The 26,585-nt window shown below is 37.3% G+C and overlaps 1 protein-coding gene across 1 annotated transcript; it reads right to left on the reverse strand.

The window, feature by feature from the left end:
- Window positions 1-11: 11 nt before the first annotated feature.
- Window positions 12-26,541, reverse strand: LOC132161240 (espin-like protein). Its single transcript, XM_059571161.1, has 10 exons — window positions 25,465-26,541; window positions 18,217-18,407; window positions 13,518-13,704; window positions 13,250-13,432; window positions 13,014-13,145; window positions 5,194-5,334; window positions 3,421-3,565; window positions 3,035-3,180; window positions 2,060-2,224; window positions 12-1,934 (listed from the first exon to the last, which is right to left on the reverse strand). Exons 1-10 carry the CDS (start codon window positions 25,756-25,758, stop codon window positions 450-452), a joined length of 3,069 nt encoding a protein of 1,022 aa, XP_059427144.1. The 5' UTR covers window positions 25,759-26,541; the 3' UTR covers window positions 12-449.
- Window positions 26,542-26,585: the final 44 nt, after the last annotated feature.

The following is a 26,585-nucleotide window of genomic DNA, read 5'->3' on the forward strand; positions in this document are numbered from 1 at the left end:
AGTCATTCTGGGGGGGCTATACTCAGAATCTAAATACTACTGTTAAGCTCCCACCTGCTCTTAAAGAGACACACAGAACTTTCTGTATAGGAGTAAACAGTCAGATGAACATTTATTTAATCATTAGAGTAAGCAGCCTCCAGTATTGGTGCAAATTAAGTCTCTTAATATCTGATTCTCAAGAAGTAACAAAAAATGAACAGAAAAGGGCATTTAAATCATTTTACATCACATACTGATAATTCTGACAAAAAGGCCAACACGTTTTACAGTTTATGGCAGTCTTCTACCTTGCACTCCTAGAAAATTGGAGAAAAAAGGCAAAAGCATGCCTTACATGTCATAACTCTATAAATATTGGTACATGTTCTACATCAAATGCAAAAAAATATATTTAAAGATAATAAGGAATCTCTATGTACACCCCCCCACCCCCAAAAGGCTTATTGTCATTCCTCAAAATCAAATATCTCAGCCTCCTTTTCTTTCCAGAAAGCAAAACTACGGTCAATATATTTGCAAATCTCCTCATTAGTCAGACTACTAATATCTGCATTATTTTTCAGGACATCGCTCTCATCTGGGGTAGGTGTCTGTACAATGACTTTAGGCACAGGCCTCGTTTCTACCGTCGTTGTCTGTTCTACGTGTTCTAGCTCTGGTTGGCCTGATCCATCTCCGAAGAACTTCACTTTAATGTCCTCAAATCCATCCTTCCATTCCCGGTTCCCCGCCTCAATGTCCTGAATTACAGCTTTGTGAAAATCACGCACAGTCTCCCATGTGAAACGCCCCACATGGTCGAAAACTTCAAAGCACAGCAAGTGTCTTATTTTCCTCTCATCTGCTGGCAAATCTAGCTCAAGGATGTGAAAGTAGCCAAGCATGAAGAGGTCGAGTGTCAGTGTGTCGTAGTCGACGGGAGATCCATCCACACGGGGCAGGAACTGCTCAGGTGAGTAAACTGCCTGCTGCCGGTTGAGTCTTCGGATTTGCCGTGACGGTACAAATGAGATCATGCTTCTCCAGTTCCCAATCATCTTATTGATGGCACTTCTCTGCTTGAAGAAGTGCCCCAATGTGCCATTTTCCATGGCATTCTTTGGAGAGATATCCAAGCTAGCTTTACGTTCATACTTCGGCTTCTTAGATATATCCAGAGAGTCAACGCTTTGCTTTCTCTGAGCATTTCTCACAGTCACCGTATAAGCCGACTTCTTCCAGTGACCCAGGAACAAGACCACAATACGTTCCTTGCGCAGGGTTGTACTTTCCATGGCATCACTGATGACACAGTCAATAGATGAATCATCAATCTGGTCAACCTCTGGTCTTTGTTCTTGTTTTTGAGAGACCTCATCTGAACCATTTTTTACTGGTTCTTGCTCTTGTTCACCCAATGATTCTGCCATCCCAGAATCATTTTGTGAGGAATCATTTTGATTCTCAAAGTTGGACTTTAAGTTCCTCACAGAGACACCAAACTGTTGAATCTCATTTTCTATCTTCTCCCTCCTGCCTCTGTTGACAGCTTGCCTCTCTGATGGCTGAGAGAAGACATTCACAAGCTCTGTGTTTGGCATTTTGCAGTAGGGCTGGTCTGTTAGGTTGGTCATAAGCAATGACATACTCTTCACAATGCCTGAAATACGGTTGCACCAAACGGGTAAGGGAGTCTGTGTAGAGTTCTTGTACTGTGTGTTGACCGTGATGTTGACGATGGGTGCCGGAAGAATGTTTCGAAGTTCTTCGGCCAGACGAGCAAGCTCCATTTCGTAACCCTCGCAGTTCTTTTGCATCGACACACTCTCAATTTGCTTCTCTAGATAAATAAGGTCATCCTCTGTTAGAAGCTCTCCAAATGGACCCAGGATGGCATTGTGAGCCTGGGAGTACCTCCAACTGTCCATCTTTGTATATCTAGTACCACTCTCCTGTTAAATAATATAAAATCTACAGTTAAAAGTCAAACTTGGAGAAAGATGAAGTCAGGACATCATCTTAGATTTGTTATCTATGTCTAAAATTTAAGACATTTATTGCAATATTTGTAGCCCACCTTTAACCTCTGGGTTTCTTGATCAAATAAGCTGGCCTGTAGCTGTCGTACCATCACTTGCCTCTTCCATTCTGCTATAGGTCTGCCCTTCTCATCATGCATGGGTACCAGGTAATCAATATCAGACAAATTAGCCTCCTCTGTCGGTAACACCACCATTTTATTCTAAAAGAGAACAATCAAGCATGAATTGGCAAGCACTGTAGTTCAAATTGTGGACTTAAGTGCATGAAAAACAAAAACAACACTATCATTCTTGACTAATATCAAATCAAGAACTTAATTAACCTGTTCTAACGTCTTAAAGGTTTTTTTTTAATGCAGTTTTCTTCTGCATATGCTAAAGTGCTTAAGTACGTTTCTTAAAAGTTTAAGTCAGTAACCATTCACATGGTTAGTGTTTATGGACTGACAACCATATTTACTAAAACAACTTTTGTTTTTATATCAATATAGAATTTTTTTTATCTAAAATTTAAATCTAATAAAAAGGACCATAGATTTTACTGTAAATGTGTGTGCTGTGCATTTTAATGCTAGTGATTGTGAATAATGGCTGCAACCATACCAACAGTGAATGTACAGTAGTAAATATTTAAGATGGTGAATTCCATGACACTGGAAATGTAAAGTGTATGGTGGATTTATCACTAAGCTAAACTCCTCTGGTTGAAAACAACAACTGGATCTCCATGAGTTAATGGATCTCAAAAATGTAAAAAAAAAAAATTGTGTCCAGTGCAAAGCGATTAAGTTTGATGTGGTCACACAACAACTAGTTACCCAGTTTATTTCTGTTCTCACACAAAGGCAAGTCTTGAAGATTCAAGGGAATCAGTTTGGTTGTGGAATGTAGTTGTCATGTAACTCTATATCACATTCTAATACAGGAATGACAACTGTATTCTACTACTGTGACGAAGACAACCTTAGATTCAATGATCATGAGAGTATGTGGATGTTAAATTTCTTAACTGAAATGGTCAAATCTGCTGTCAGTCCAGATTTCTTAAGGCTGGCAATGGATTTTACATCTCCCAGTTTCATTTCTCCCATAAACAGTTTTCCTTTCTCTGGTACTGGCTTACTCAGAGGCGTACTGGAATTAAGGTTCTTCACCACTGCAATGACAATCAGAACAAGAACATCATTTGTTACTCTCATCTGTTTCCAATTATGTTCTGATCATATTCACATAGGCTGATTACCATTACTCACTGAACTGGAATTAAGTCATCAAGTGAAATTAAGGAAGGATGAGTCAATGGTGACAGCAGTGCCCACAAAAGTCTGTCAGAATTGCTGAACATACACTTACAACAGCTATAGAGGTATTAAACAGCCCCTTAGGGCTTTCTCACCCGAAGTGGCCATGTGGACATTCTGGAAAACGTTCCCATGTGAGGTAGAAGATGGAGGTGAGGGGGTAGTGGTGGAAGTGGGAGGAGAAGGTGAAAGTGTTGAAGGGGGGTAACAGGCTTGAGGGGAATCTTCTGTCTCAGGATGCTGGTAGGATTGAGATTAAATGCAAAGTCAGACATTTCACAATGGACACTTACTACAGCCCGTTATAATCTCTTAAAGCACACTTTTCTGTCATAATATTTCTATTCCAAAGTCTCCATGAAGGGAACGTTTTAAAGCATCGTTTGAGCCACAATTTAAATCCCAAAGTATACTTCAGTTATGATGTGATTGCAAGCAAATCTGGACATGTAGCCATTCAAAGTATACTTTATGTGAGTGTGCTAAAACAGGCACTCGACACATACTCAGCTAGAAAGTTTCATCCTTTTCCTAGTGTCTGCTCCATAAGTTATGACAGCTAAATGTTTTTCTTTTTATTTATTTTTTTACTCATATCAACTAGAGCTACAAGTATCTCGTAAAGGAATAGTTCACCTCAAAAATTATTTCATCATTTACTCATCCTCATATCATTCTAAACAACTCAAAAAAAGTTTCTTTCTTATATTGAACATAAAAGAAGATATTTTGAAGAATGCTGAAAATCAAACAGCTGTTGCTCTCCAATGACTTCCATAGCATTCCTTTGCCTATTATGGAAGTCAATGGGGACCAGCAACTGTTTGATTACCAGCATTCTTCAAAATATCTTCTTATCTTCTTAAAATTAATTTTTGAGGCGAACTATTACGTTAACCCCCTCACGCAAGTGCTCGTCAATGTGGCCATCTTGTTGCAGTCTCCTGTAGTTTGTTGTTGTTTTGCTTCAATTGTTTGTTTTTTAACTGTGAAATGACAGGCCAGAACAGTGTTGCTGCCTAGTGGAGAAACTAATTGGTGCAAAAAAATAAAAATTCAAATGCATGTTCAAGCTAAGCATACAGTGAGCAGTTAGAAAAGTCTGGCACCTAGTCACCTTTATTTTTATTTATTACATACCCTATACACATACACTAGCATACGTGTAAACACCTGTTAAATTATACTTTAAGCTTTAGTAAGTATTTACATGCATGCTCAGTGGGGAAAAAAAAACGTTGACAAAATGAGATAAATGTAATAGTTACAGTATAAAGCTAAAAAAAAAAAAAAAAAATTCAATACCAAAATGTATCAATAAAGTGTTTTTACTTTTAAAGTGCTGAATAGTAAGCATAGCAACATGCTAACGATAAACTATTTAAACTATTAGACAGAAAAACAGACAGGAGAGTAGATTAACGTTGGTAGACTTGAACTTGAAAAATGGTGCACTGACATCTTTCCATGGTTGAAATAAGACCTTCTGATGTTCATTCATGTTTATTTCAAGCTATAACTAGTAAAAAGGCAGATGATCGCTTCATGTTCCACTTGAACTAAGGCACCACAGGGATCTCTCACAACAAATTAGAGAGCCACAAAATGGTATTTGTGGTGTTTAATTTCTTTAAAATTAGCAAATTTGTAAGCTGAGAATTTGTTTCATACCAAAAGTGACCTGCTCTGTTTTCTCTGTCGGCATGTTATCAGTTTTTTCTCTTTGCTTCACATGATGCATGGCTTGTCGGACAGTGACAGTAATGAAGGGGGGCGGGTCTTTGCAAATGGTCATTTGTGGAACAGATGTAATGGTATATGCTTTGTCATTCATAGAGTATTATTTTTCAAAAAAGTATAAAACTCACCTTAAGACTGTCCATGGCTTTGTGTGTATTAGTGATCTGTCTGTAATAATCGGAGCTGGGTTGCCGAGACACAGCCGGTTTCTCTCTGAGCTCTTCTTCTATAGGACAGTTTTCTTCCAGAGGTTGGGCAGCTGGACAGAGCTGCAATACAAAGAGCTTTTATTATCATATAATATTTACTGATTCAGGTAGTGCGCCATCAAAGCACATTATTTTACACAGACCTGTAAGTCAATGGAATAACCGGCCAATTATTGCAATTTGACCCACTACACAGCAGAACATCACAATCATATACATGAAACAAAGCTATTTGTGGCCTTTCTTTTGTGCAGTGTTGTGGTCCGAACAGTGATATGTGAGCATTACAGTAAGAGGGGCCCTAGCTGGGGGGCAAAATAGTTGTACCTGAGCCCAACATCTAGATCCCACTTTACCAGAGGGAAAATGCAGAGTATATGGAAACATTTAGTTCACCGCTGATGAAACTGTAATATCCTAATGGACTCCATGCAGAATGAATATCAAATGTGGCTCTCAAAGGGCTCTCTGTAAAATACACACACGCATGGAGCATCAAAGGGAACACTGATACGCCGCAGCATGCTATTTTGCTCAGTCTCTGTGAGGTGGTCCTCCCAATTTCCTCTTGCACGGCACTTTGATGTCCAAACAGCACGAAATGCGCTGTGACACAGCTTGGGTGAAGGCAGGAATAAATTTCTCAGAAGTTGTGCAATTCATAAATAGATACAATTTGGGAGGGGTATGTGGGAATCTGGGACAAAACTACATTAGTGAAGTGGAATCTCTTTCCTTCGTGACCTCTGAGCAGCAGTTCAGCTCCTCACTCACGATCAGGATGCATCTGTCTCTGTGTGAAGGTTTATTCAAAGCCAGTGAACACCATGGCACATTTGGTTTTCATCAGCTATCCTCTTCTGTGGGTTAGGCAGTGGATGCTGGATTAACATGGTCCTCCCATCCTCTCCGCTACCTCATGGGCCACACAAACACTGATGGAGAGAGTGAGACTAAAGCAGAAGCATCAAATCCATTTGGATTTCCAAGTCCTTTATGGTAATATGGTGGAAACCTGGTGCATAGCAATTTAGAGTCTTTCCTTTTCACCAGTTACTTAGAGGGAAAAGAACTCACAGATAAAATCACTCAAATATACCAGACTTTCATCTTAAAAACCAGAATCAGAATGAAGTTAGCAGACCAACACCGAAGAGCTGAAACAGATAGAGGCTGTGGGATATTTCTCAATGTTCTGTTTTAGTACTGTACATTCAATAAAATTATTTGGGGGAGAAAAAAAAAACCAGGAATGGTAGAAATAGGAAGGTCTGCACTGTTTGTGTAAGTTTTGGTTAAGGTTAAAACCTCCTCATCTCTCTGCTTTGTGGAGGAATTCAAGACCACACACTTGGGTTGACATATAAGCAATACGTTCTATGTTAAATCACTTTTACACCTTCGGATAAAACACATGATGAACATGTTTGACAGTTTTCACATGAAGGGAACTGAGTGAAAATGGTCCAAAGTGTCTACAGCAGCAAATCATCTGTGCTGAAAAGTTTATGTTAAAATAAAGAAAGGATGATAAATAAGCTAAAGATGGCTTTCTTTCCATGTTAGCTGTTTTACATAAACAAATGGATAGATTCTATATTATAAATAGTAACTGAATTATGCAAGTAAGCTCAGGTAAACTTCTACCATATTAAGCTCTTGTGTTTTGCAGCTTAAACAGAAAGAAGACAAGCTACAATACCAAATACATGTTCAATTAATCATAATACTAGTATATACTGGATTTTTGATTATGCATCCTCATTTCCCTTTGCCATCATTTAATACCCACTTATATAAATGTTTCATATACTGTGATAGTTTGTGATACTTCAATTCATTTAAATGTTTGAGGTACATTTTTACTGTTTTGTTTTTAAACTATTTAGACAAAGTATCATAAAGTTTCATACAGAATATAGAATTTTAATGTATTTAACCAATTGGATATAAATAATAAATAATACATTCTAATTTGTTAGTTTAGAAGCCCTTAACTGTGAACATTCAAAGGCACAATATAGATACTGTAATATATTGCAGATAGACTACAATATATAAAAACCTTCAATAATCACACTACAGAAAAAAAAGATACCAACAATGCATTAGCTCTACAAACTCAATATGTATTAAAATCACTATAAGTACTTACAAACAACTGTCCTCTTAATTATAGTTGATATCCACACAGGCAGCACCTGATCAATGTGTGTCACTAGATAGTGACACACGATGTGAACACCAAACCCAGAGATGTGTTGACTCCATCCACACCATCCCAACAACTGGCCATTGCCCAACAGGCAATAAACAATAAACTCTGATAGGAGAATGCACTTAATAATTTACACAGCGGATTGGGTAGCCGGCAATGTCACTAATGAACAAACCAATCAGCACATGCGAACAAGCGAGCAGTGTGATAGAAAGCAGGACACTGTCAAATCAGAACGAGCGGACAGAGACACTGTATCTCGTTCATTCATTTGTTGTTGTTGTTGCTTTTTGATCTCTGAAACCACATTAGACTGGGGACATGAAATTACACACATCAACAATAGAAGAAGAAAAAACTTTCTCAAGTCTTAGCCTGAAAGATGGGGCACTGCATGAATGGAACCTTCCCATTATTTGTTTAATAATGTATGCCCTGGAAAAATAGATGACAATTCAGTTAGGTCAGTTAATTGAATCTCTCCAGCATCAAAAAGAGGACACCTGCAGACCCTCGAGTGTGAAGGTCAATAAGTCAGATAATTTGAGCATTTAAGGCAAGGTTAGTAGAAGTTGTAATTGGTATTTAACAATTTCTAAATGAATTAATAATACATGAAAAATTGTCCAAATGAGACCACATTACAAAGATTTCTGCCACGCGTTTTAAACTAGATTTAAAATGTATATATATTTCTTCTTTTATTTAACATGGACACTGTTATTTGTCATTGGCCTAGGTACTTTCTGGAAATCTCAGTGATGAAATTAAAATAGACAAACACTCTTGTGAAATACAATGTATAAATGCTTACAGTAAAACAATGGTATTCAGTAGAAATAAATAATGTGTCGGTTCTGATTTTGTTGTTGACATCAAAGGCTCTGAGTCAAAATGAAATCTGTACAATTTTGGTGCCAATTCACTTGTCAGTTGGTAAAAGCTAGTCAAATTCATGGACATGCCATATATCTGAATATGCATAATTCTCTAGAGGCAAGTCAAATAAGTGAACTCATGATACAGTAGGTGAACAACACCCAGATAACCAGCTGCATCTGCTGTGATTCTGAAGTGTGGAAACAGTTGACATTTGTCTATCCCATAAGGTCAGATGAGCTGAGAAAGCATCAGATTTAAATCTAAACTCCTCATTTAACAGTTTAACTGCAACAGGTACCAAAAAAGTTATTAGGTCATAAGTCAAGGACCACTAGTCACAAAAAAACAAAAACAATGTAGGATATACTATGTTTTTAGAATGTGTTCATGCTGTACATGTTCATTATAGTTGAGAAGTATGATTAAATCAAATTCAGAGCATTTAAAAGTACAAGAATTCAGAAACAGCAATGTTTGCATGCACTTCATTTGCTTCACTTCACTGATCAGTGTACAGTCAAAAAGCAAAATGACTTCAAGACAACTGCCTTAGAAAATGAAAAAAGGAAATCATGAAACAAAGATTGCTTACAGCAAACCCTGCATCTGCAGGTGCACCAAAAGCATTTAGTAAACATTTGTTTGGTGTGCCATTGTACATTCTCTATTACATGGTAAACACTGTTCCATGTGTAGTGGACCACTAAAGGTCAAAGCAATCAGAGCATTCTTGAGATATGACTGAACATTTGATGAGAAACACGTTGAAAGATTCCTCTCAGGGGGTAAACTCGTAAAAAAGCTTCCTTACCACCCCCTAGTGGCCGATTAGCACTGGCAGTTCTATAAAGGCCCCATGCTGGACCAAACTCTCCAAGCATTTTTTTTAAAGCTTGAAAGTACCTGCAAAAAACAAACCATGGAGCTTCACTGTACATCACACTAAGAACATTTCCCAATCTGAGTGCAGTTTTTGTTGTTGCTGTACTGAAATAAACCTTCTCTGGGTAGCCAAAAGAGTCGCATTTAATACAGCTGGCCTCTTAAATCCCTGCCTGAATAAGATGGGAGGAAAGCATATATGCATGTTGTAAAATAAACCCTTGATCTGTTTATTTGATTGCAGCTGTCTCAGGGAGAAGGCACTCACACTTTGAGCAGAGGGCCGTGCTCAGGGAGGGTGACCTCTTTGGGATGAAACCAAAACATGAGGAAATACCTAGCACGCAACTCTCTGGCCAAACGCCCAAGCAATCCATTACAGGCACCGTTAGGAAATAAGATGGCCTGTCCCGAGCACTCTGAGGTGGAATAAAACCTTGTGAAGTACACTACAACTTGCAATTTTATAAGCGGACCAGGAGGAAAACTAAAATGCTTTATTCCTGAAATAATGATGATATGGACCATACAGAGTCTTTCCAGTGGGAGGCCTGGGAAACAATTTTAGGTCAATGAAATATAATTGAGTGTCCATGATAAAAAAAAATAGGAAAAGTGTAGTAACAAGTTATTTTGTGATACACATGTACACAAAAAATTGTATAATCTACTTGTCATTGTAAAAGCCAACAAATTCATTCATAAATATCATTTTGTGTTGTTCATGAGGTACATCACATGACATTTTACAACCTGAACCATCATTGCCTTGTCAAAGGTCAAATTATTTGATTTACTAAGATTTTCTTATGATTTTTATTTATTTATTTTATTTTAGATTTTATATATATTTTATTTTAATATGACATCAGGACACTTGTACCTTCCTGGCATTTTGACTCTATCTCCGTCTAGTTTTTATTTTTTTTATTTTAAAGTTCTATAAACTATTATTTGAAAATTTGGGGTTGGTATGATTTTGAAGGAGGTATCTTATACTAACCATAGCTGCATTTATTTGATAAAAAAAATACAGTAAAAACTATAATACAGTGAAATATCATTACGATTCAAAATAACTGTTTTCTGTTCTTGTGATGGTAAAGCTGAATTTTCAGCAGCCAGAGTCACATAGTTTTCCAGAAATCATTTTAACATGTTGATTAGGTGCTTATTATCAGTGCTAAAACAGTTGCTGCTTAACAATTAACTTAAATTAGCACCTTACTGACCCCAAGCTTTTCAGAGGCAGTGTTTATCAAGTTAGATAAGTCTAGGTTTTACTGGGGAAATCAGCAAAAACAATGTCTTATAATATGTATTCATCCAAGGCAGTACTGCTTGATCAGATGCGTTACAATGGAATTAGGGTTAAAGGAAAAAAAGATAAACAATCAGATGCATGTTTGAAGCCAACAAACATCCTGTTCTCCAGCCAATTTGTTAGATCAAGTATCTGTTTCCAAGCATTAGAATGGTAAAAACCCTGAAACCAAACCCTGTGGATCCCATAACCAGCTCAGCCCCCGGCCCTCTACCTGAGCTAGGCTGCTGGTGAGAAGGTAACTGATACACCCCCAGCACGTAGAGAGACTGCTGCATCTGATGCTTCAACAGCCTCCCTTCACTAATTAGATCTCTATTGTTGGGGCAGGTCGGCTTAATTTATGACATCTAGCAGCACCCTAAGTCTCTCACATTGATAGAGGAGCAATGAATAGCTGATTTATTTATGCCTATGTTGATTGGGAGCTTATATTACTGCATTAGATCTATGGAAAAGTGTGACCAGGGTGACTGGAGACCACGTAATTAATTCTGTGAAATCTCAGATATGGTACTTCAAATTTAATGAAACTTAAATGAATTCTTAATTGGCTTTAACTGGTTTTTAACCTGTTGACATAGCAAAAATGTGGTTTTAAGCCCTAGATCTGGCTTTATTTGTTTTAACATTTCCGCTTTATAATCTAGAACTTGCTTTATGGTTCCAGCCCAACTTGGAAAAGTGGAAAAACTTTTTTAAATGATCTGACACAATGAAAAAGTATTTGCAGGTTCAACCATGGAAATCAGCTTGTATTGTCATAAGTTTGTCAGTATGGTTACAATTCAACAGCTGAGTAACCAAAAGAATCCACAGAGGTTAGTATAACATAAATTTATGGCCTGCACCTTACACATGTTTATTTAACAGAAATTAATATTCAGCTCCTTTACAATTTGTTCATATGGATTTTAGCTCACACATTCAGTATTAGCTTGTTAAACGTGTTTTATCAGCTAAGCAAGGTATGTTGGAAGTAATCCAAGACAAAAAAATTGAATGGGAACAGCAAAAACAGCTGCTATCTCTACCGCCTATTAATGCAGATGGACATCTTCAAAAAAGAATAGAAAGAATGCACAGTTGTGAGATACAGTAAATCACTACAACAGCAGTATCCCCCGTAGGCGACCCATCAATTTTGTGCTCTAAATGTGGAATTAATTCCTCTTCCAATGTGGTTCAGTTGTTGTGCCCGCCCTGACAGCACTACCATGTTCACCCTTGAAAAATTTATGACTTAAATTGAGCAGCATCTTATTTACCATGTGAAACAAAAAGGCTGAGAATCCATTGAGGTCCACTGCACACAAAAGCTTCTTAGAAAGTAGGCGCTATGTGACACCTTGAAAGTTACTGGCCTGATTTTCATAGACGCTCAGACATGTCAGTCAAAACAAATCAATCGTGGAAGATCTGGATACAGGACAACTAACAGAACTGACTTTTTGAGGCAAGAAATGTATTTGGATGAGAGCTTGTCTATGTGACACTTCACTGCAAGGTCTTTAACCCTCTGATGCATGATGTCAACAACAGACCATTTTTAAACATTCATGGTATGATTTTACATCCAAACCATGTTCGACAACCTTTGACCCTTTCTCATTTTTATGCATGTCTGTCCATGTTTTTTTTATAAAAACATAACAGTATAATTCAATATGTATGACGAAAATGGTCAAAAACAACATAGGAATATTATATTTCTAAGGAACATATCTAAGGAATATTTTATTATGCAATTATTAATGTATTTTTTTTATATAATTTACTAAATGAAAATTAATCTACTGTAATCTGCAGTGTATATATTTGTTTTCACTTCAATTAATTTTTGAATATTTACATTTAGAATAAAATGATAATGCTGTGGGTTAAAAGGTTTACATTTATTTTTGATTATTTACAAATTTTTCACTGACTTAATTCACACCTTAAATGCATGGTGGCAGATCTCTAACTCATCTAAAATACATAAAAAAAACTATTAAACAAAATAATTTCATAATAATTTTATTTAATTAACAGAATAAATAAAATTCATATAAATAAATAAATAAACAAACTAATTTTTAATGACTACATTCTTGTTTTAATATAAAAAATTAAATATTAGGATAAATAAAAGAAAATGTCGTCTTTTGTCATTTAATAATGAATACATCAGAGGGTTAACCATCCTGCATTTGACCATGAATTATCTTTTAAGTCGATTTGAATAGCTTCAGTAGACATTATTTCTGACCTTCAGTTCAAAAAGCATTTTTGGGTCAACCGTGGCAAAACATAGATAGCATAATTCATTTATGTCATGTCTCTACTTTCAGTATTTCCACAATCAAGATTGAGTGAAACGGTGATCGCTAACTTAAATGATCAACATACTGATGTAATATCTCTTTTGCCAGCATGAGAAATGAACCTTACATTTCTCTCCACAGAGTGAAGGTATCTGGCACACTCAAAGTGGCCGTTGTATTCAGCCAGATCAGCAGCCGTGAACCCATCTACATCTCTTTCCTTTGGGTTGATCTGGTGACCCAGGAGGATTCGACAGCACTGGGAATATTTTTTTACATGATTATTATGACATAAAAGCATAATTAAAAACATTTATCATTTTAGACGCCACACAATAGACTCACATCCTAATTTAAACCCACCTCTATCTCCCCATTCTCTGCTGCATCATGTAGAGGAGTGCCACCCCAGTAATCCTTTTTGACCTTTGATCCCATCTGTAACAACCTCTCCAGAATGCCATGATGCCCCCCACTGGCAGCAAAGTGTAAAGCAGTCGCCCCTTCATTGTCTTGACTAGACTGGCTGACGTCTGTGAAAGACACCTGAAGTAGTCCAAACAAGCATTGTACCTGTAGTAGAGCTCATGACTGTGAAGCATATATTTGTAGAAGTAAATGTATAACCCACCAGCCATACCACCAATGCATGGTGGCCCATGTGAGCTGCAGCATGCAGTGGCGTCATACCATCTTGGGCTCTAAGAAGTACGTCAGCTCCACAGTCTTTGACCAGATACTCCACAACATGTAGATGTCCCTCCTGGCAGGCCAGATACAGTGGTGTGGCGCCCATATTTGTCTGTCGATTAACACACCTGAGAAAACAGCAGTTTGGATGTTTATTCAAGTGAGTTTTTAAAGGCTTATGAAAAATGTTAATCTTAAAAGATATCTTTGAGTAAAATCCCTCTTCCGCTATTGGTGTTCCCATGTCCTTTTCTATGGAAGACACACATTCCCCCTTCACTGGTCATCTTGGCCTGTGTGGCCAACAACATGAGAATCACTCGCTTGCGCTTAAGGACTCAAACATGTGCTAAAGCCATGACAATATGTAAGGTCTGGTAAATCAACTATTTTAGCTAAGGATAAATAGAGCCAATGATTGTGTCAACGTCCACCACTGTTAAACTAATTACTGCCTGGATATTAATCACTGGAGGCTAATTTAAAGTACATGGGATCGTATGGAATTGTTCAGTTATGATATCAATTTGTTGCCAGCTCAGAAAGGGGAATTCGTTATAGGCTCCCTATAGTTTTTAGTTTCATTGGGTTTTTAAGAATAGCAGTTTGTTTGAGATTTTTCACTCCCATTCAAAAGTTTAGGTTTTGTATTTGATTAAAAATACATTAAAAGCAGCAATATTGTGAAGTATTATTACAATTTAAAATAAATATTTGGGTCACACTTTATTTTAAGGTCCAATTCTCACTATTAACAAACCATTAGCTATGACTTTTGCCTCAATAAACTCCTAATGTGCTGCTTATTAGTAGTTAGTTAAGGATAATAGGGTAGTTAAGTTTAGGAAAAGTAGTTGTCAAGTTAAGGTATCGGGTAGAATTAGGGATGTAGAATATGGTCATGTAGAATAAATGCTTTATAAGTACTAATAAACTGCCAATATGTGTAAATAATAGGCATGCTAATAAGCAACTAGTAAGTAGTGAGAATTGGTCCATATACTAAAGTTTTATCAATATATATATATATATATATATATATATATATATATATATATATATAGTTTTATTTTTTTCATTTTTTCTCTAATATGCTGATTTGGTGGTTAAGAAATTTTAGATGTAGAAAACAGTTATGCTGTTTTATATTTTTGTGGAAACCATGATACTTTTTGGGATTCATTATTATTTTAAAATGTATATCTCTTGTAACTATGTCTGCAAAGTGATTAATCGCGATTAATTGATTCAAACTAAAGTTAATGTTCACATACTATATGTGTGTACTGTGTATATTTTATTACGTATATGTAAATGCACACACATATATGTATATATATTTGTAAAAAATATTATATTGTTTGAATTTTTGATGTAAACACTTGTAATTTATATTATATATAAATAAATATATTTTCCTTAATATATGCATATATGTGTGTGTAATTATATACACATAATAAATATATACTGTACAATACACACACATATAGTATGTAAACATAAACTTTTATTTAGAATCGATTAATCATGATTTATTTGTTTTGCAGCCCTATTTGTAACATTATAAAACAGTGTTCAGTAAATCAAGTATCAGTGATTTTTAAACGCAAAACTCGTAAATGCTTTACTAAATTTATGCTAATTTATGATTTTGAAAGCAGCTGTTTAAACAAAATTTAACATTTAAGCTCCCTCCTGACTCAGCAGTGACTCAAAAAGCAAACACCTGGTTGAACCATCGAAGCGTGCACTTTTAAAACCTTAGCGCAGGTTGAAAGGTGGGGGAGCCAGACTGCCAGCTCTTTAACCTCCTGTCTGTAAGCAGACTCATCTCCGTCCTTGATGAGGCCAATGACTGTAGTGTTGTCCGCAAACTTCAGATATTGCAGATATTCGTGTAGAGGGAGAAGAGCATTGGGGAGAGAACACAACCCTGAGGGACGCCAGTGCTGATCGTGATAGTCCTGGATTTTAGTGGTGGAACAATCTCTAAAACTTCACCAAAACTGCAGAAACCCCAAGGTCTTCATAAAACTACTGATCATTTTAACAGTATAACTATTTTAACAGCCTGGCAGTTGTATTACTTTTTTTGTAACTTGTCAACTACAAACCTAATTTTAATCTTAAATCAGTAAGTCTGTTATACCAAAAGCCCTTTTCCAGTCACAGTGGTTGTGGAACCCAGTGGCAATCTCTTGAGGTGTTAATGGTTCAGGACTTTAGGTTCAGTAACAGTGAGAAGCAGCTCTGACGGTTCAACTTCCAGTATGTTGAGACGTGACAGACAGGGTGCATCCATTATATTTTTATACTTTTTTAAATGTCTTGTGGTCAGTACAAGAGGGAATAACAAATTATAACATTCACAAAAAATCTTAAAGTAAAATTTAGTCTCTAATTAATTATAACATAAATAAATACGCAATAATAATAAACTTTATATTATATAGAATAATTCAACCCCATATACATATACATATACAACCCCAATTCCAGAGAAATTCCAGATTTTGTAAAATGCAATAAAATCAAGAATCTGTGATTTGTTAATTCTTTTGAACTTTTATTTAACTGCCAAAAGTAGAAAGAAAAGATTTCCAAAGTTTTCACCGACCAACTTAAATGTATTTTGTAAATATTAACAAATATTAACTAACACATTCCCAAAAAGTTGGTACAGAGGCAAAATAAGAGTGAAAAGGTTATAGAATATCCATGTTGAACTGTTTTGAAACAGTTCACAGGAAGCAGGTGAATTGATAATAGGTCAAGGTATCATGTTTGGGTATAAAACATGAGGAGCATCTCAGTCTTTGCAAGCACAGCTGGATCATGAGAAAAGTGTCAAACAAATCAAAAATCACATTTTGCAATGCAATATTGCAAAATATGTAGTTCTTTCACCAAGTACCACACATAATACTGTGAAAAGATTCAGGGTAAATCAGAAAAATCACAGTTCATGTAGGGCAAGGCAGGAAAGTTGAATGTGCTTGACCTTTGAGCCCTCAAATGGCATTGAATAAGAAACCATTATGCTGCAGTGTTAAATATAGCCACATGGGCTCAGGAGTACTTCAGAAAACCACTGTCATTTACAGTTCCACAGTCTGCTGCTGCATCAATATATGCAACTTGAATATCTGTTACTCAAGGAAAAAGTTACACATCAATTCTATGTAGTGATGATGCCAGGTTCTCTGGGCCAGAGCTGTGACTGTGCTCAGATGAGTCCACATTTCAACTTGTTTCCGAGAAAAATGGATTTTGATTTCTCAGTCCCAAAGACCAAAGGGACCATCCAGACTTTCATTAGCGACAGAATCAAAAGCAAACGTCTGTCATGGTATGGAGGTGCAGCAGAGCAAAGAGAATAGGTGACTGGAATATGTGCGAAGGTACCATTGACATGGAGGCATATATTGGAATTGTACAGAGAAATATACTGCCATCAAGATGATGTCTTTCATGGGTAGTCCATGGTTATTATATCAAGACAATGCCAGCTCTCATTCTGCATGTGCTACAACAGCGTGGTTTCATAGACACAGAGTGAATGTGCTAGACTTGCCTTCCTGCAGTCCAGATCCTGACTCCATGAAAATGTATGGATCATCATGAAAAGTAAAATCAGACAACGACGATCACAGACTGCTGAGCATCTGAAGTCAAGTATTAAGCGAGCAACATTTTGCTTGCATTACTTTAACAATTAGTATCCTCAATTCCTAAAAAAAATTAACATTGTAATTAAAAGGAAGGTTGATGTGACACAATGTTAAACATGCTTCTGTCCCAGATTTTTGGAGTGTGTTGCAGCCAATAAAAATCAAAATTTGTTCATATTTACAAAATACATTTACGTTGGTCAGTGAAAACTTTGGAAATAATCATTTATTTTTACTTGTTAATTAAATAAACGTCAAGAGAGAATAACAAATCACAGATTGTTGATTTTATTGCATTTTACAAAATGTCCCAACTTCTCTGGAACTGGGGTTGTAATTATAATTTTATACAATAATAAATAATATGATTATAATTACATATAAGAAGTCAGATGCTGTTAGAAATATTATTGAGTTATATGCTATTCCAACTGCATTAATTTCAGAAGGAAATCGGTTCAAGTGGATAAGCTCTGAAACGTGATTGCTCAATCATGTCAATAGATGAATAGACATCATATCATCATAACGTGCCAAAATGTCTATTTACTTTAGGTAAATGTTAGATAAAAGTCAGGATTATTTTTGTACCATTGAGATGTTTGTACATACTTTTTATTAATATTTTGAATTAGTCTTAATTATATTTTACATTTTAATTTTAAAGTTTTAGCAGTTTTGTTGTGTAACATTTATTATTATTTTAATGTCTTTATTTTTAATATTTTTTATTAAAGTTTTTTTTAATTTAATGAAGTAAATCAAGCTAAAGTAAATAGTTTCATTAACTGAAATCATTGGATCTGTTTTAAAAAAGACACAAATTTTTTCAAATAAATAACTTGACATGTGTGACCTACAAGACTAGTGACCCAAAACAGTTTGTCACATGCTCCTTTTCATCCACCTCTGCCACATGAGATTCATCTCTGTCATTACTACGTGTCTGTGCTCATAGCGCTGTACCCTGGAGCTTGACCAATCAGCAGCTTCAAACAGGTGAGGTCACCCTTTGCTGCAGCATAGTGGGCAGGAAGAGCACCGCAGTTTGTTTCCACTTCTGCTCCATTCGCATGAGACAGCAGCCAGTGGACAGCTTCCACCTGGCCGAACCGTGCAGCGAGGTGGAGCGGAGAGGCCCCACCAGAATCCTGATCCTGAATACATGCAAACAAATAAGTATAGACATAAAAAACAATTCTTTATTTCATTTTTTTTTTCTTTGTACACAAATAACTTTATTTTACTATATTTTTTTTATATTACTATATACATGAATACTCATTCTCATTTTTCTTTAAAATTATACTATACATTATATAATGTATAATATACAATTCAGACTTTTTTTCCTCAGAAATCTGAGTTTACATATTTTGTAACTCTGTTTTTTTTTTTTTTTGGGTTCCTACCACTTTAAAAAATACAAATAAAAAGTAAATCAGGCTTTTTTTTTAGCTATGCTATAATCTTTTCTTTTTTACATTATGTTGGCTAAATAAATAAAAAAGGTAATTGTGAGTTTTATTACCCAATTCTGACAATTTTTTAAAAAGTCCAGATTGTGAGGTAAAAAGTTACAATTACTTTTATGTATTTATTTAGTTAGCCCACATAATATAAAAATTTCAAATTTATAGCATAATGAAGAAAAAAATAATTAAGTTCTTGAAAAGGCAACCAGTAAATAATCTTACAGAATGGGCCCCTGCAGTAAGGTCATTAACATAATATTTCTGTATTTATAATTCATAGTATTGTTAAAAATATGTTTTTCTTAGACAAATATATTTTAACAATTTTTGAAACTGATTTAAAATGCAAGTAGAATATGTTATTAATTTTACTTGATGGTTACATTAACCATAATTAACTATATATATTTTCTCAAAAATGGTATAAAAAAAAGAAAAAAAAAGTTTTAAACTAGATTTTTAGCCCCCAAGTTAATTTTTATTTGTATATCATTAAATATTGACCCAGAAATTTCAAATAGAGTTTGACTAAGTAGTGAGGAAACTAAAGAAAAGAGTATAATCAGTGAGGTATTGAGTGTTTTCGAATATGCAGCCACTGATCTGGACGTGCTCACAGAGACTGTAGCTTCATATATCATTTTCTGTGAGGATATGTGCATCCCCAACTGGACATTCTTATAATTTAATAATGATAAACCGTGGTTTACTGGGAAACTCAAACAGCTTCGTCACGCCAAAGAGGATGCTTACAGAACTGGGGATAAAATCATGTATAACCAGGCCAGGAACAGACTAACAAATGAGATCAGAGTGGCTTAAAAAAACTACTCTAAAAGGCTGAGAAAACTGTTTAAAACAGCGATCCGGCATCAGTATGGACTGGTTTCAATAACATCACCTTGTACAAGACACCACCCCAGCAGTCTGTGGAGAATAAACAACTGGCTGATGATCGGAATGTGTTTTACTCTTGATTTGAAAAGGCCAGTCTACCACCCCCCATCCACTCTGATTTACACTTCCCAATTAACCCACCACCCCTGCAACTCGCCTCCCCCACCATTCAGCCTGTGCTGGTCTGTGTAGAGGAAGTGAACAGGGTCTCCAGGAAGCAGATATCTAAAGCCTGTGTTATACTTTCCGCGTAAGCGATCCAGACGCTTACACGTACAGCGTGGACACTGACTACTTGTATTTATACTAACGAAAGAGTTTGCTGATGGACTGCTCCTCAACAAACATGCAAACAAACAATTGCCCAGAATTACTGCACATCTGGCTGTCTTTATATTGTTTTATCGACAGATTGTAAAGGTTAGAGTAGCAACGGGCTCTTCACACAGTCTGCACATGCTTTTGAAGCCTACTGACCGCGCATACTTGTCCGCATGTTCACAAATAATGTGAGGCACACGGTTGTCCGTTCAGAGCCTCCGCGCATACTCTCCGGTGACCATTTTTATGTCACGCCTAGTGGACTCGTGGAAAGTATAACACAGGCCCAGATGGTGTTTCACCTGCCTGTTTAAAAGTCTGTGCTGACCAACTGGCCCCCCATCTTCATACAGATCTTAAACACATCACTGGAACTTTGTGAAGTTCCCTGTTGCTCCCTATTGTGTGTGTTCTGTGCTAGACTAACTGAGACTTGTCATGGCACTTGTATACTGTTGTTGTTCTCTCGGTGGTCTGATTGCGTCTAATGTTCTCATCTTTGGATAAAAGCGTCTGCTAAATGACTAAATGTAAATATAAATGTAATGCTTCAAATGCTCCACCATCATTCCGATCCCAAAAAAGACGAAATTTGCTAGACTTAATGATTACAGATATGTCGATCTCATGTCTGTGGTCATGAAGTCATTTGAGCGACTGGTCCTGACCTACCTGAAGGACATCACAGGACCCTTGCTGGATCCTCTTCATTTTGCCTACAGAGCAAACAGTCAACATGGGACTGTATTACATTCTGCAACACCTTGACAGACTTGGGAATTAGGCAAGGATCCTATTTGTTGACTTCAGTATGGCCTTCAGTACCATCATGCTTGACCTTCTCTCAGACAAACTCACACAGCTCTCTGTGCCCACCTCCATCTGTGCCCACCTCCATCTGTCCAGCTTCCTGACAGACAGGCAGCAGCTAGTGAGGCTGGGCAAATCCAGGACTATCACGATCAGCACTGGCGCCCCTCAGGGTTGTGTTCTCTCCCCAATGCACTTCTCCCTCTACACGAATATCTGCAATATCTGAAGTTTGCGGACAACACTACAATCATCGCCCTCGTCAAGGACAGAGATGAGTCTGCTTACAGAGAGGAGGTTAAAGAGATTGCAGTCTGGTACAATCTTAACAACCTGGAGCATAACATGCTCAAAACTGTGGAGATGATCTTGGACTTCAGGAGGAACCCCCCTGCTCTCCCTTCACTCACCATAATGGACAGCACTGTGGCTGCAGTAGAGGCATTCAGATTCCTGGGCACAACCTGAACTGGAACATTCATATAGACTAAAAAATTTGCTAAAAAGGCCCAGCTGAGGATGTACTACCTTCGCCAGCTGAGGAAATTCAACCTGCCACAGGAGCTGCTGAAATACAGTAGTTCTACTCTGCTATCATTGGGTCTTTCCTGTGTTCATCCATAACTGTCTGGTTTGGTGTAGCTACCAAATCAGACAGACCTACTACAACGGACAATCAGGACTGCTGAGAGGATTATCGGTGCCCCTCTGCCCAGTCTCCAAGATCTTTACATCTCCAGAGTGAGGAAAAGGGCTAAGAAAATCATCTTGGACCCCTCAAACCCAGCCCACTCTCTCTACGAACTTTTGCCTTCTGGTTGGCGCTAAAGTTCACTGACTGCCAGAACAGCCAGGTACAAGAACAGTTTTTTCCCGTAGGCTATATTCAGCCTGAACAATTAAACTTTCAGAATTATACATCGTCCATCACAACTGACATATTTATACACCGGATCCAAAATGTGTACACTTGTAAACTGCACACTTTGTAAATAACATATCTGCACACTTATAACATATTTATTCCCTATACTTCTATTTCTGTATATATTATTTAATTTCTGGGTTTTTTTATTTTTATTTTTTGTATTAGTGTTATATTCAATCCCTACTGTTATTCCTGCACTATCATGTATGTCTGCACTATGTCTGTACTTTCTTCTGCACTGGAAGCTCCTATCGTCAAATCAAATTCCTTGTGTGTGTAAACATACTTGATAATAAAGCTCTCTTGATTCTGATAAATTGTTTATTATTATTCTTTTTTTATGTGATGTTAGAATACAGCCACTTAAAATCATAAGCCAACAGTTTGGTAAAGAGCTGTCATTGAGTCATAAACTGAAAGAACATACAGTTTGATAGTTCATTTCATGATGTCATCATAACACCATCATAGCAACAGTGTGTATTGTCCATCCTACAATAAATCTATTGCTGCTGACACAGACCCCATTCCTCGACGGGCCATCACTCCTCTACTCCACCAATGTGATCAAATTAGTGTAGCCATCTTTATTTAATCAGACCAAGGAAATGTTCATTAATAATTGAACCACATACAACTTCGACCTCACTTTGGCAAGCAAAGGCATAAAAAACACAGATGAACACCCAGTAAGGCCACCACCCAAGAATATTGTTATCACTTTAGTCCATGATAACAAGGGACTTAAAACATCTACTTTAATACAGCACAGCTGGCCATAAATTAGATCAAGAGGTTGTCGATGTTAAAAGAGCCGGTTTGCATTAGTGTGAGAAGGTTCTGTGCAGGGGGGTCTTGGAGGAGCAGTATGGCCTGTACTTCCCTGGTAAACAAACAGTGTTAACGGTTAGATTGAGCCCCCTCTTACCCATCTGGTCATGATTACAGCAGTCATGCAATACTACCGAGCAAAGAGTAAACAGAGCAAGGGAAAGTGATGTAATCACACCATTCACACCATTCTGCGTTCACACCGTTCCTGTACCGGGTGAACTTCTTATGTAAGGTGCTATATTTGAAGCAGGTTTTGCTTAGCTATGGTATTTAGAAATTCGCATCCCTTATGACCACACCATGCACTGTGCAAAATTATATTATGGCAGGCAGTTTACATCATGTACAAAGTTTTTCAATATAGTATGCAAGTCTGAGGTGTCTCACCATAGCTGAATTTATTTGATTCAAATACAGTAAAACAGTAATCTTTCAAAACAACACTCAGTTTTAAAATAACTGCTTTCTATTTTAATGTTTTAAAATGTAATTTATTCCTGTAATTACAACAATGAAATTTCAACAGCATTACAGTCTTCAATATCACATGATCGTTCAAAAATCAATCTGATATGTTGTTTTGGTGTCAAAGAAACATTTCTCATTATCATCAGTGTTGAAAACCGTTGTGCTATACTAAATATTTTTGTGGAAACTAAAAATAAAATCAATCTTACTACTACAGTTTTATAAATAGTGTTGCAATTAGATTTTAGCAATGGACTTGGCAAAGTCCTTTGATTTGACATAATTTGGGAAATCACACACCTGACTAAATAAGGTATAACAGGTATAACAGAGCAAAAAACAAGCCATACGTTCGAAGAACTTGCAGACAGAACTGTGTTGAGACAGATCTGGAAAAGACTACAAAACAATTTTTGCTGCACTGAAGGTACAAGGGAGCATAGACTCTATAATCCTTAAGAGAAGTGAAGTGACGTGACATACAGCCAATTATGGTGACCCATATTTAGAATTCGTGCACACACACAGCAATGAACACACACACAGCGATGAACACACACACACAGAGCAGTAGGCAGCCATTTATGCTGCAGCGCCCGAGGAGCAGTTGGGGGTTCAGTGCCTTGCTCAAAGGCCCGAGACTTGAACCCACAACCTTAGGGTTATGAGTAAAACTCTCTAACCATTAGGCCATGACTTCCCCCTGGAACCTGGAAGAAGTCTGGAACAACAAGGACTCTTAATAGAGCTTGCCTCCTGCTAAACTGAGACGTCACAAGAGAAGGGCCTTGGTTAGACTGGTGACCAAGAAGCAGATGGTCACTCTGGTTGAGCTCCATGATCATATATGGAGATGAGAGAAATACTCCAATGATCTGGGCATTGTGGTAGTATTTCCAGACTCAATCCTCTTCTCAGTGATGACCAAGAAAGCACCTAAAGGACTCCCAGACTGTGAGAAACAAGATTCTCCAGTCTGGTAAACCTCAATTCAAAGTGTCTGCAGGAAACCAGGCACTGCTAATTACCTGCACAATACCACCCCAATAGTGAAGTATTGTGGTGGCAGCAGCTTTCATGTTGTAGGGGTGTTTTTCAGCAACAGATACTTGCGGACTTGTCAGAGTAGAAAGAAAGCTCAACGCAGCAAAATATAGTGATATTCTTAATGGTTTAGAGCACTCAGACTGGGCAGAAGGTTACCTTCGAACAGGACAGTGATCATAAGCACAAAGCTAAGAAAATGCAAGAGTGGCTTATACACACTTCTGTAAATTACCTTGATAGGCCCAGCCAGGGCTCAGATTTGAACCCAATAGAACATCTCTGGATAACCCTAAAAATGTCTGTCCACTGACGGTCCCCATGGCAGACAATCCCCAAATCCATGTGGAAGAAGCTTGTTGCATCTGATCTTACCCAAAAGACCTGAGGCTATAACCTCTGCCAATGGTGTTTCAACTAAGTACAGATTTTATGTATTTTGTGAATACATATGCAATGTAAATATTTCAGTTTTTCATTTCTAATAAATTTGCAAAGAAATCACAGATCTGTTTTTTGCTTTGTCATTATAGTGTATTAATTGTAAATTGATGTGGCAAAAAAGTAATTTACAGCTGCTTAACATAATGCTGCGACATAACCAAATGTGTTAAAAAAATAAATCAGGGGGTATTAATACGTTTGCGAAGCACTGTATACATAATGGGGATATTGGCAGACCTCAATATTTTTATTAATATTTGCACCCCAGTGTATTGAAGACATGTCGTTTTATAATAGACTTATTATAGTCTTATAATTGCATATTATTAAAATCCTTTAAAATATTTTATAGGGACATTTTCCTAGTATTAGATACCCTTTAGTCGCTTCTTTTCTACATTTATTTTATTACAATATTAAGATTTTTTATTTTATTTTTTACATAAAGGGAAAATTAAGAGTGGGATAGGAAAAATACGGGGAAAAAAATACGGATAAATTTTAATATGGGCCAGTTACGACGAAAGCTAAATCCAAAATGCCTACCCTCCACGTTGTTGTCTTGGCTACCTTGGGTCCTCTTTTGTGGTTTATCTAAGCTTGGATTATTTTGTAACTTTCTCTTGCTCAACCAGACAGTGGTGAGCAAAGTTAGCGTAAACAGCCAATTGCCAACAAGACAAGCAGACAGAGATTGGCACAAGTAAAAATAGGCGCTTTGGTCATTTTATTCGTCTCTTCATAGCACAGAGTGATCAAATGGTTCCAGAAGACTTACACTGAACACAAGTCACACTTGGACTACTTTTATGGTGGTTTTGGAGCTTGACAGTGCTTGGTCACCATCCACTTTAATTGCATGGCACAGCATGAACATCTTTTCTAACATCATCTTTTATGGTCTTTGAAAGAAAGTAAATCACCCATTTGATCAATCCAAACTCTGTCCCACCACTGAGCTAAGACCCATAGCTCCATAACCTCTCCACTCACCTGTACATTACATCTTGCAACCTGTACGAGCCACTTTAGTTCCCGGGTGTGACCTGTAGCTGCAGCATCATGGACAGGTGTGGCTCCATTGAGGGCCTTTGTGTTAGCATCGAACCCTGCTTCTGTCACCAGAAAGCAAAGGCAGTCCAGCTGACCACAGCGTGCAGCATGATGCACCAGTCCCGCCCCCTGAGCATCCACAATGGTACCGGTAAGACATCCAGTTTCAGCAAGCTCTCGCAGGCTCTGCAGGTCTCCCTCGCGGGCTGCGGCAATGGCCTTTTGGAGCACCATGTCAACCCTGCCTCTCTGCACCTGCGCAAGCTGCCTTTGACTGGATCCGGACGCTGTCTCTAGCAATTCATCCTACCCCCCAAGGCACACATGCACACACACACACACAGGGGAAGCTGACACCTAACCGTCTGCCAGCTGGCGGGGTTAGGTGAGCAGAGGAGAGGAGCAGGTCTGGCCCGGTGAGCTGTAAAGGTAATGAAAGACGTCACAATGCACCAGTGCTCATAGTGGCCCAGCCGTTGCCTTTGTGCTCATTTACCCAACAGCACATGGTTGCCCTCCTCTTTGGCAGCAGACACCCGAGTAATGAGAGAACTGGCCTCTGAAGACCTACTAAAACTGGTGTGCATGCATGTGGCATGTGATTAGAGATTACAGTGAGCCTCATTTTCACATGTTAAATATTAATTTCTGTCTGAATGGCCAAGAGTGTGTCTGGAAGGAGAACAAGGGATTAGAATGGAGCCGTTTGCTCAGAGCATATGAACTTTAATGATTCAGCATCAAGAGAGACCAGATCAGCACTGAGATATTAAAGAGAGTCCATTTAGCTCATTTAGTAAGGCTGGTGTAGCTTTGTTGTACTGGTAACATATATCGGTCTCATTCTCCACGTGCACGCTCCATCACATCCCAATGTAACTAAGTGCAGCCGCCAAGTTAAAATGAACAGGTCTCTGTTGTTTCCCAGAAAATAGAGTATGAACATCTACAACATAATTAGAACAATTCACATTATTAAATTCTGAAACATTTTTTAAAATACAACATACCACAGTGTATTTAATATTAAATCAGGAGAGACAAACGCATAAATATCAAAA

Source organism: Carassius carassius, chromosome 17 (genome assembly GCF_963082965.1).
Source record: "Carassius carassius chromosome 17, fCarCar2.1, whole genome shotgun sequence".
Lineage (NCBI taxonomy): Eukaryota > Metazoa > Chordata > Actinopteri > Cypriniformes > Cyprinidae > Carassius > Carassius carassius.

Coding starts and splice junctions, on each gene's coding strand:
- LOC132161240 (XM_059571161.1), bottom strand. CDS start 25,758: ATGGTGCTCCAAAAGGCCATTGCCGCAGCCCGCGAGGGAGACCTGCAG. Junction 18,408..25,464: donor TTGCAAGATGTAATGTACAG/GTGAGTGGAGAG, acceptor GCATGTATTCAG/GATCAGGATTCTGGTGGGGC. Junction 13,146..13,249: donor CAGAGAATGGGGAGATAGAG/GTGGGTTTAAAT, acceptor AAATATTCCCAG/TGCTGTCGAATCCTCCTGGG.